The sequence below is a fragment of the Chiloscyllium punctatum genome, chromosome 44, assembly GCF_047496795.1.
Source record: "Chiloscyllium punctatum isolate Juve2018m chromosome 44, sChiPun1.3, whole genome shotgun sequence".
Lineage (NCBI taxonomy): Eukaryota > Metazoa > Chordata > Chondrichthyes > Orectolobiformes > Hemiscylliidae > Chiloscyllium > Chiloscyllium punctatum.
Genome location: NC_092782.1, coordinates 39180633 through 39193134, shown reverse-complemented (window position 1 = coordinate 39193134; position 12502 = coordinate 39180633). Strand labels below are relative to the sequence as shown.

General features: G+C 44.4%; 1 protein-coding gene across 1 annotated transcript in view; it reads left to right on the top strand.

Moving 5' to 3' along the window:
• Window positions 1-12502, top strand: part of LOC140466901 (reelin-like) — a 371462-nt gene that overhangs the window by 314382 nt on the left and 44578 nt on the right. The window contains exon 44 of the mRNA XM_072562696.1: window positions 4564-4822. Coding sequence (XP_072418797.1) covers window positions 4564-4822 — 259 coding nt within the window. The remainder of the gene's footprint in view (window positions 1-4563; window positions 4823-12502) is intronic.

Below are 12502 nucleotides of genomic sequence, written 5' to 3'. Positions count from 1 at the left end.
TGAGACCTAATGGTTAGTACATGCAAATATTAGGTACAGATGCTGAGTACATATGTAGCTCCCAGTGCTGTTCACAGCATGTCACCATCAATTCTCCTTTAATTCAGATCGGTGTGCTTATGAATATGCTTATAATGAGTTCTCATTACAAAAGCAGAGGATCTTTTTGAAAGCCAAAACTGCCAGTGACTAAAGGAATGTACTTCAATATCAGAAAGAATACAGGAAGATGTGGACCATTCTCAGATAACGCAATGGAATCTTCAACTTCTTCAGTATAAAGTGACAGTTCCACTTTCTCTACTGAGTATGCAGAATCTCCTCAAAACATTTGTAACAAACAAAGAGTTTGTCAGTGACATTTCAGACATGACACCTTATGAACCAGTACTAAAGACGCTGACTTATTTTCCACAGGTTTTCTGATCATGAAAATCATTAATACGATTCAACGATTTATAAGCAGCTGCCAAGCTTTAAAAGCTGCCATCGACAATTCATCTACAACTGACCCAGGCTATTGTCATTTAGACCACTTCCCTAAAGAGGTACCTGGACAATGGTTGAGCAATTCATCAACTTCACCAACACATTCCACCCTGACTTTAAATTTACCTGGACCATCTCTGACACCTCCCTCCCCTTCCTGGACCTCTCCATCTCCATTAATGACGACAGACTTGACACTGACATTTTTTACAAACCCACCGACTCCCACAGCTACCTGGATTACACCTCTTCCCACCCTACCTTTTGCAAAAATGCCATCCCGTATTCCCAATTCCTCCGCCTCCGCCGTATCTGCTCCCAGGAGGACCAGTTCCACCACAGAACACACCAGATGGTCTCCTTCTTTAGAGACTGCAATTTCCCTTCCCACGTGGTTAAAGATGCCCTCCAACGCATCTCGTCCACATCCCGCACCTCCGCCCTCAGACCCCACCCCTCCAACCGTAACAAGGACAGAACGCCCCTGGTGCTCACCTTCCACCCTACCAACCTTCACATAAACCAAATCATCCGCCAACATTTCCGCCACCTCCAAAAAGACCCCACCACCAGGGACATATTTCCCTCCCCACCCCTTTCCGCCTTCCGCAAAGACCTTTCCCTCCGTGACTACCTGGTCAGGTCCACGCCCCCAAACAACCCACCCTCCCATCCTGGCACCTTCCCCTGCCACCACAGGAATTGCAAAACCTGCGCCCACACCTCCTCCCTCACCTCCATCCAAGGCCCCAAAGGAGCTTTCTACATCCATTAGTTTTACCTGCGCATCCACCAATATCATTTATTGTATCTGTTGCTCCAGATGCGGTCTCCTCTACATTGGGGAGACTGGACGCCTCCTAGCAGAGCGCTTTAGGGAACATCTCCGGGACACCCGCACCAATCAACCACACCGCCCCGTGGCCCAACATTTCAACTCCCCCTCCCACTCTGCCGAGGACATGGAGGTCCTGGGCCTCCTTCACCGCCGCTCCCTTACCACCAGACACCTGGAGGAAGAACGCCTTATCTTCCGCTTCAGAACACTTCAACCCCAGGGCATCAATTGGACTTCAACAGTTTCCTCATTTCCCCTTCCCCCACCTCACCCTAGTTCCAAACTTCCAGCTCAGCACTGTCCCCATGACTTGTCCTACCTGCCTATCTTCTTTTCCACCTATTCACTCCACCCTCCTCCTTGACCTATCACCTTCATCCCCTCTCCCACTCACCTATTGTATTCTATGCTACTCTCTCCCCACCCCCACCCTCCTCTAGCTTATCTCTCCACCCTTCAGGCTCACTGCCTTTATTCCTGATGAAGGGCTTTTGCCCGAAACGTCGATTTTCCTGCTCCTCGGATACTGCCTGAACTGCTGTGCTCTTCCAGCACCACTAAACCAGAATCTGGTTTCATTGTTTTTACCTAATGGTATTAACAAGACATCCAACAGTCAGCATAACTACAACATCCAACTAGCTCAAGATATGTGCAAGTAATGGCTTAAAGGCCAGCTAGTAATATCAAAGTTTGTGAGAAGATTTGTAGCTCGGGTACTCGTTGTTGTGGTTCTGTTCGCCGAGCTGGGAATTTGTGTTGCAGACGTTTCGTCCCCTGTCTAGGTGACATCCTCAGTGCTTGGGAGCCTCCTGTGAAGCGCTTCTGTGATCTTTCCTTTGGTATTTATAGTGGTTTGAATCTGCCGCTTCCAGTTGTCAGTTCCAGCTGTCCGCTGCAGTGGTCAGTATATTGGGTCCAGGTCGATGTGCTTATTGATTGAATCTGTGGATGAGTGCCATGCCTCTAGGAATTCCCTGGCTGTTCTCTGTTTGGCTTGTCCTATAATAGTAGTGTTAAACCAGTTGAATTCATGTTGCTTGTCATCTGCGTGTGTGGCTACTAAGAATAGCTGGTCGTGTCGTTTCGTGGCTAGTTGGTGTTCATGGATGCGGATCGTTAGCTGTCTTCCTGTTTGTCCTATGTAGTGTTTAGTACAGTCCTTGCATGGGATTTTGTACACTACATTGGTTTTGCTCATGCTGGGTATTGGGTCCTTCGTTCTGGTGAGTTGTTGTCTGAGAGTGGCTGTTGGTTTGTGTGCTGTTATGAGTCCTAGTGGTCGCAGTAGTTTGGCTATCAGTTCGGAAATGCTCTTGATGTATGGTAGTGTGGCTAGTCCTTTGGGTTGCGGCATGTCCTCGTTCCATTGTCTTTCCCTTAGGCATCTGTTGATGAAATGGTGGGGATACTATCAGATTGTGTAAAGTTGTCATATAAAGCCATACCCAATTCACAATGTGTTGTAACATAAATATATGAGAGACAAGGGGAACTCGGGAGCTGGTGGGAGGTGAAGAGGAGAGATGGCAGGATATCCCAGGCCACAGCAGGAAGTCCAGCCTCTGGGAAGAGGAATGCGCAACTGTGTCATTGGAGAAAATGATACCGGAGATCAGGTTCAAGAGTGTGGTGCTGGAAAACCACAGCAGGTCAGGCAGCATCCAAGAAGCAGGAGAATTGATGTTTCGGACAAGAGCCCTTTATCAGGACCCCACCCCACACACATACCCTCACAACCCCAAAAACCCACACAAATCCACCTCACACATCCCCATATAGTCCCCTCACACAAGTCCTATATACCTTCCCTTACCGTCGCTCACCCTGCATACCTCCCCAACAGTCTCCAAAATACCACCGTTCATACCTCCATCACAAATCCTCCTCACATATCCCCATACAGTCCCCTCATAAACTCCTACACACTTTCCACCTCACATCCCTTATAAACTCCACAAACTGCCTCCACATATTCCCCCTCAACGGTGGCACAGTGGTTAGCACTGCTGCCTCACAGCGCCAGAGACCCGGGTTCAATTCCCGCCTCAGGCGACTGACTGTGTGGAGTTTGCACATTCTCCCCGTGTCTGCGTGGGTTTCCTCCGGGTGCTCCGGTTTCCTCCCACACTCCAAAGATGTGCAGGTCAGGTGAATTGGCCATGCTAAATTGCCCGTAGTGTTAGGTAAGGGGTAGATGTAGATGTAGATATAAGGGTATGGGTGGGTTACGCTTCGGCGGGGCGGTGTGGACTTGTTGGGCCGAAGGGCCTGTTTCCACACTGTAAGTAATCTAATCTAACCATCACTTCACACCCCTCTCACAAACCTCTCCTTCACCCCTCCATGCCTCCTCCTTACACTCCCCTCCCATACACTTTTCCACCCACACACACCCTCTCCCACACACTCCCCTCACACCCTATCACAATCACCTCCCACTGACAACCCCCACACAACCTTCTCCCTCCCCACAAACCTTCCCTCATCCTCACTCCATATCCAACCTCATCCTGTGCACACTTTGCCCTCACACTTTTCCACACACTTTCCCCCACAGCACCTGAACACCTTCCCCTCATCCCTTCCTCCATCTTCCTACTTGCTCAATCAGTGAAACATGAGTTACAGGGAAAATGGACATGAGGAATATTAGATTAGCCATGATCCTATTGAATGGTGGAGCAAGTTCGAGGAGCCAAATGGCCTACTCCTGTTGGTTTTTCTCATGATCTTATATTGGAACCACTTCCTGTGCCCTTCAGAAAATCACTGGTTTCAAATTGTAATCTACTGTTTTAGTGTTTCTGCTAACATTTTCCTGCATTTTATTTGGATATTTTTATAGTAGGAAACAGCAGTATAACAAATGGCCCCAGCTCAATAATGCCAAGGCATGTTCACATAAAGGGATTGATCTTAAAAATTTGACATGAGGGAGTAGTTTTTTTTACACAATTTGTCATTAGGATTTTAAATGCCCTACTTTACCTGATGGTGGAAACAGATCCAGTGGTAACTTTCAAAAAGAATTGGACGATAACTATAACCACAAAAAGCTTACAGAGACACAAGGAAAGAGCAAGGGTGTGGAATCACCTGAATTTCTCTCCTAAAGTACTAATGCAGACTTAATGTGTTAAATGACCTCCATCTGTGTGGTTTTATTCTATAATTTTAGGAAATGTTAACTGATATCTTTTACTAATTTTGATTTCTATTGTTTCTCCATTCAGGTTTGTCCAGTTTTTCCTAAGACTGGGTTGTGGTAAAGCATCCCCAGACCCAAGGAGCCAACCGATGCTTTTACAGTATTCCCTGAACGGGGGCCTTAGTTGGGGCGTTCTCCAGGAATTTCTCTTCAGCAATTCGAGTAACATGGGCCGATACATTGCACTTGAGATCCCACTGAAGGCTCGATCCTCCTCCACCCGTCTGCGTTGGTGGCAGCCATCTGAAGATGGGCATTTTTATAGCCCCTGGGCCATTGATGAGGTAGGATTTTGCATATAAAAATCAACAGAGAGTTGTAATAAACAGCTACAGCCAATTCTTAACCAAGGCTAAATATTATGAGGAATTAACTTGGTGCTGAGTCTCCATGAGGTCAAGCAGAAGAAATATAACCTAAAATTTCAGGTCTTAGTGGCTATTCAATGACTGCCTTTGAAAGGACGAAGATAGCATACTGGTAAAGTTATTGGAGTAATATTCCAGATGACTTCCAGACACATATTCCAGAGACACGAGTTCAAATCCCATCAGAGCAACTAGATTAATTCAAATTTAATTCAGTAATTATTCTGGAATAAAATGCTCAGTTCATTAACAATGATCAGTAAACTTGAGTATAAAAGGCACAGTTCGTTTAAGCTGTTCACCTTGTGCTCATTGAGATGTTTTGCAAGAATACCAAACGGACAAACCAAAATCTATCCTGCATGAGATGGCAGTGTCTCTCATTGATGAAGGTGGTGCCATGGAGAATGTATCCATTAATGTTGTTTGGAAGATGACCATTAGTGCATTAGACCCTGTGTTCCCTGAATGGCCTGAACAGAGTAGATGTTGGGAAGATGTTTCCATGGTAGGAGAGACTAGGACCTGAGGGCATAGCCTTAGAGTAAAGGGAATACCTTTTAGAATGGAGACAAGGAGAAACATCTTCAGTCAGAGTGTGGTGAATCTATGGAATTCATTGCTATAGAAGGCTTTGGAGGCCAGGTCATTGAGTATATTTAAGACTGAGATAGTTTGGTTGAGTATCAAGGGTTATGGGGAGGAAGCAGGAGAGTGGGGTTGAGAAACTTATCAGCCATGATTGAATGGTGGAGCAGACTCAATGGGCTGAATGGGCTAATTTCTGCTCCTATGTCTCATGGTCTTTGGTCTTATTTTTAGCATATTATTTGTGTCTTCTTTTGTGAAGACAGAAGTGAAGTTTGTATTTGACCAATTCACCATCTGTTTTGTTCCCCATTAAATATTCTCCTGTTTCACACTGTAGGAAAATATTTTTTTTCTCTTCACATACTTATAGAAGCTTTTAGTATAAGTCTGTAAATTCCCTGCATGCTTACTCTCATACCCTATTTTTCCCCTCTTAATCATTCTCTTTGCCTCCCTTTGCTGAAATCTAAACTGTTCCCAATCCTCATGTTTGTTGTCCAATTTGTGCACCATTTCCTTGGATTTAATAATCCCTCTACTTTCCTTACCACATTTTCCATTTGTTTTCATGCCAGAATGGGATAAATAACTTTTGCAGTTCATCCATGCGCTCTTTAAATACTTGCTTATGTTCATCCCCCATCTTCCCTTTAAAGAATGATATCATAGCCAGCTCATGCCTCATTACATTATAATTTCCTTCATGTACATTTAGGACTTTAGTCTCAGAAACAACTATGTCTCTCTCCATCTTCATGAAGAATTCTATCCTATTGTGGTCACTCTTCCTGAAGGGCCCTTACACAACTAGATTGTCAATTCCTTCCTCATTGCACAAAACCCAGTCAAGGAAGGCCTTTTTGTTGAGTTGATTCCTCTACATATTGATAAGTAAAATTATCCTTTATACACTGGTATTTCTAAGCTCCCGCATCCAAATTCTACTTCACCAGAGCTAAAATCCTTCCTCACAATCACATTAATTTATTTTTTAATCAGCAGTGCTACCCCACTTCCTTTTCTTCATTGTCTACCTTTCTAAAAATTGAAAATCCCTGCATATTTCGTTCTCATTCCTGGTCACCCTGCAACCATGTCTCTCTAATCTCCAGTGTATCATACCACTTTATATCTATTTGTGCAACTAATTCATCCATCTTGATGTGAATGCTTTGCACATTAAGGCTTTAAGACTTATCTTGTTAGCATTCTTAGTCCTGTGGTCTGCTTAGTTCTAGCCCTTGAAGTTTCTGCCTATTAGCACTGCTGCCTCACAACGCCAGGCACTCTGGTTTAATTCCAGCCTCGGGCGACTGTTTGTGGGATGTTTGCACATTCTCCCCATGTCGATGTAGGTTTCATCGGGGTGTTCCGGTTTCTTCCCACAATCCAAAGATGTGCACGTTAGGTGAATTGGCCATGCTAAATTGCCGATAGTACTCAGGGATGTGTAGGTTAGGTGCGCTAGTTATGGGAAATGTAGAGTAAAAGGGGTAGGAGAAAGGTCTGGGTGGGATACTCTTTGGAGGGTCAATGTGGACTTGTTGGGGCAAAATAGCCTGTTTGCACACTATAGGGATTCTATGATTTCCCGTTCTGTCTTTGTTTTATTCCTTATTTCCCTGTCTACTGTCTCTGTATAGGTTTCCATTTCCCCGCCATTTTAGTTTAAACTCTCCCGACCACACTTGCAAATTCATTCACTTGGACATCAGTTCCAATCATGCCCAGGTGGACCCAGTCAAACTTGTACTGGAGCCAGCTCCCACACAGTCAGTCCCAATCCTCTTACACCATCTCTCCAGCTATGTATATATCTGACATATCCTGGTATTTCTACTCCGACTAGCATGTGACACCAGTAGCAATTCCAAGATCACTAACTTTGAGGTCCTACTTTTGTCTTCTTCCTAGCTCTCTATTTCTGCTTTTAGGACCTCAATCCTGTGTCTTTGGTACTTATATGTACTATGATCGCTGACAGTTCACCCTCCCAATTCAGGTAGTCCTGTAGCCACTCCGAGACATCCTTAACCCTAATACCTGGGAGGTAACATATCATCCTGAAGTTTTGTTTGTGGCCACAGAACAGTTTATGTATTCTCTTTATCATTGAATCCCTTAATACCACAGCATTGCCATTCTTTTTCCTCCTGTCCTGTGCAGAAGAGCCAATTATGGTGCAATGACTTTGGCTGCTTCCACTTGCCCATGAGAGGCCAATCCCCTAAAACGTATTCAAGGTGGTATACTGTTGAATAGGGGAGTAGCCACAGGAGTTTCCTGCATTACCTGCGTCATCCTCTTACTCTGTCTGGTGGTCACCCATTCCTTTGCTGCCTATGGAGTCTTACCCAATGGTGTGACCACCTCTCTATATGTACTGTCAATGATACTCTTAGCCTCGCAAATGCTCCAGTATCCCCAGCCGCCATTCCGAGCTTCCAGGAGCTACAGCTGAGAACCTACCCATGCTTCAGTAAGAACAAAGAGAACAGAGAAAATGGTAAAAGGGGCGGCATGGTAGCACAGTGGTTAGCACGGCTGCCTCACAGCACAAGGACCCAGGTTCGATTCCAACCTCAGGCGACTGTCTGTACGGAGTTTGCACATTCTCCCTGTGTCTGTGTGGGTTTCCTCCTGGTGCTCCAGTTTCCTCCCACAATCCAAAGATGTACAGGTTAGTTGAATTGGCCATGCTAAATTGTCCATAGTGTTAGGTGCATTAGTCAGAGGGAAAATAGGTCTGAGTGGGTTACTCTTCAGAGGGTCGATGTGGACTTGTTGGTCTGTTTCCACACTGTAGGTAATCTAAGGGAGAGGAGGTAGCAATGTTAGTCAAGGATAGTGTTAGACAGAAAGGACATTTGAGGACTCGACTACTGAGGTAGTATGGACTGAGGTTGGAAACAGAAAGTAGAGGTCACCCTGAAGGGAGTTTTCTATGGGCCTCCGAATAGTTCCAGAGATGTAGAGGATAGAATTGCAAAGATGATCCTTGATAGGAGTGAGAGTGATAGAGTAATTGTTATGGGGGACTTTTACTTTCCAAATGTTGACTGGGAATACTATGATTCAAGTACTTTAGATGGGTCAGTTTTTGTCCGATGTGTGCAGGAGGGTTTCCTGACAGTGTGTGGACAGACCTACAAGGGGCGAGGCCACATTAGATTTGGTACTGGGTAATTAACCCAGCCAAGTGTTAGATTTGGAGATAGGTGAGCACTTTGGTGATAGTGACCACAATTCATTTATGTTTACGTTAGTGATGGAAAGGGATAAGTATATACCACAGGGTAAGAGTTAAGGCTGGGGAGAAAGACAATTACATTGCAATTATGCAGGATTTAGGATGCATAGGATGGGGAAGGAAACTGCATGGAATAGGCACGTTTGAAATGTGGAGCTAATTCAAGGACCAGCTATTGCAGACCCTTAATAAGTATGGCAGGCAGGGGGGAGGTTGTGGAGGGTGGGAGCTGTGGTTTACTAAAGAAGTTGAATCTCTAGTCAAAAGGGAGAAGAAGGCTTATGTTAGGATGAGATGTGAAGGCTCAGTTAAGGCGCTTGAGAGTTACATTAGCAGGAATGACCTAAAGAGAGAGCTAAGAAGAGCCAGGAGGGGATATGAGAAGCTGTTGGCGGATAGGATCAAGGAAAACCCTAAGGCTTTCTATAGCCAAATCAGTAATAAAAGAATAACTAGAGTAAGATTAGGGCCAATCAAACATAGTAGTGGGAAGTTGTGTGTGGAGTCAGAAGAGATAAGGGAAGTGCTAAATGAATACTTTTCATTCAGTATTCACACGAGAAAAAGACAATGTTGTCTAGGAGAATACTGAGATACAGGCTACTAGACTAGATGGGATTGAGGTTCACAAGAAGGAGGTGTTAGCAATTCTGGAAAGTATGAAAATAGATAAGTGTCCTGGGCCAGATGGGATTTATCCAAGGATTCTCTGGGAAGCCAGGGATGAGATTGCTGAGCCTTTGGCTTTGATCTTTATGTTGTCACTGTCTACAGGAATAGTGCCAGAAGACTAGAGGATAGCAAATGTTGTTCCCTTATTCAAGAAGGGGAGTAGAGACAACCCTGGTAATTATAGGCCAATGAGCCTTACTTTGGTTGTGGGTAAGCTGTTGGAAAAGTTTATAAGAGATAGGATTTATAATCATCTAGAAAGGGATAAGTTGATTAGGGATAGTCAACACAGTTTTGTGAAGGGTAGTTCATGCCTCACAAACATTATTGAGTTCTTTGAAAAGGTGATCAAACAGGTGGATCATTGTAAAGCGGTTGATGTGGTGTATATGGATTTCAGTTTGGCGTTTGATAAAGTTCCCCACGGTAGGCTATTGCACAAAATACAGAGGCGTGGGATTGAGGGTGATTTTGCGGTTTGGATCAGAAATTGCCCAGCTGAAAGAAGACAGAGGGTGGTCGTTGATGGGAAATGTTCATCCTGGAGTTCAGTTAAAATGGTGTACTGCAAGGATCTGTTTTGGGTCCCCTGCTATTTGTAATTTTTATAAATGACCTGCATGAGGGCATAGAAGGATGGGTTAGTAAATTTGCAGATGACACTAACTTTGGTAGCATTGTGGATAGTGACGAAGGATGTTGTAGGTTATAGAGAAACATAGATAAGCTGCAGGAGAGGTGGCTGAGAGGTGGCAAATGGAGTTTAATGCGGAAAAGTGTGAGGTGATTCACTTTGGAAGGAGTACCTAGCTAATGGTAGTGTAGATGAGCAGAGAGATCTCGGTGTCCAGGTACATAGATCCTTGAAAGTTGCCACCCAGGTTGATAGGGTTGTTGATAAGGCATACGGTGTGTTAGCTTTTATTGGTAGAGGGATTGAGTTTCAGAAGCATGAGGTCATGCTACAGCTGTACTAAACCCTGGTGGGGCCGCACTTAGAGTACTGCATACAGTTCTGGTCACCGCATTATAGGAAGGATGTGGAAGCTTTAGAAAGGGTTCAGAGGAGATTTACTAGGATGTTGCCTGGTATGGAGGGAAGGTCTTACGAGGAAAGGCTGAGGGACATGAGGCTATTTTCATTAGAGAGAAGAAGGTTGAGAAGTGACTTAATTGAGATATATAAGATAATCAGAGGGTTAGATATGGTGGATACTGAGAACCTTTTTCCTTGACTAGCACAAGAGGACATAGCTTTAAATTGAGGGGTGATAGACATAGGACATATGTCAAAGGTAGTTTCTTTACTCAGAGAGTAGTAGGGGCGGGGAATGTACTGCCTGCAACAGTAGTAGACTCGTCAACTTTAACAGCATTTAAATGGTCATTGGATAGGCATATGGACAAGAATAGAATAGTCTAGGTTGGATGGGCTTCAGATTGGTTCCACAGGTCAGTGTAACATCGAGGGCCAAAGGGCCTGTGCGGTGCTGTAATGGTCTATGTTCTATGTTGGCCTCGGGTACTGAACCTGTGCCCAACTTCCCATGTAGAATGGGCATAGGGATATCGAGAGTATGAATATCTACTAATGATTGCACACTGTTCAGGACCTAATGAGTTGCCTCAAAGTAATGAAACTGTCATTACCCTCATGCAGCAAGACCTGGACAAAATTCAGGCTTTGGCTAATAAATGACGATTAATAATTGTGTTATGTAAGTGTTAGATGATGAACATCTCCAGCAAATGAGAATTTAACTGATACTTGTTAACAGTCAAAGGCATATCCATTACTGAATTCCTCACTGTCCATAGAATCCCTACAGTGTGGAAACAGGCCATTTGGTCCAACAAGTCCACAGACCCTCCGAAGGGTATCCCATCCAGACACATTCCCCTTTCTACAACCCTACATTTCCCATGACTAATGCATTTAACCTACACATTCCTGAACACTATGGGCAATTTAACATGGTTAATTCATCTATCCTGCACATCTTTGGACTTTGGAAGGAAACTGGAGCACCCGGAGGAAACCCACGCAGACATGGGAAGAATGTGTAAACTCTGCACAGATAGTCACCCGAGGCAGGAATTGAACCCAGGTCCCTGGCACTGTGAGATAGCAATGCTAACAACTGAGCCACTGCGCTGCCCAACATCCTGGGTTGTATCATAAATCAGAAACTTAATAGGACCAACAATCCAAATACAGTGATGACATCAGCAGGTCAGAGTCTAGTGAATAAGCCATCTCCCGACTCCCCAGAGCCTGCCCACCATCTACAAAGCACAGGAGTATGATGGTATGCTGTTCACCTACCTGGATGAACGCAACTCCAACATTAAGAAGTTCCAGAGCAAAGTAGCCCCCTTGATCACTGACTCAGTTTTCCTACTTAAAACAAGTTCAGCAACTTGCCATGGTTCCTCTGGTGACGTTTTCCAACACCTAGAAGCTCAAGGGCAACAAGCATGAAGGAATGTAACCACCTGCAAATTTCCCTCCAAGTCACATTGCTATCCTGATTTGGTATTGTGTTGTCATTTCTTCATAGTTGCTGGATCAGAAAATTGGAACTCCTTCCCTAGTTACACTGTGGGTATAGCTGCACCACACAGACTGCAGTGGTTCAAGAATATAGCTCACCATCAACTTCCCAAGGCAATAGCGATACACAATAAATGCTGGCACTACCAGCAATGCTTACAATAATATATATAAAAATGAGCATATTGGTAGTAGGATGAAGACAAACGTGACTCAGCTCTGACACATACAGATTCTCAGTTTTTTCATATGAATGAAGAATGGCCGTTTGGGTAAAAGCACATTGGGCCATTTTCACTTGTGGACTACACAGGGTTATGCCCAAAATGTTGACTCTCTTGCTCCTCAGATGCTACCTAACCCGCTTTGCCTTTTCCAGGACTGCACTTTATCAAGTTATGTCATCAGAGAAACAGAATATGAAGTCCAGGTTTGGGGAAAACACCATGGAGTGAGAAAGTGCTATTTGAATCTTGAACAAACTCTAGGATTATAGACAGTATCCCTTCCCATTGAATTCAATGGTTAT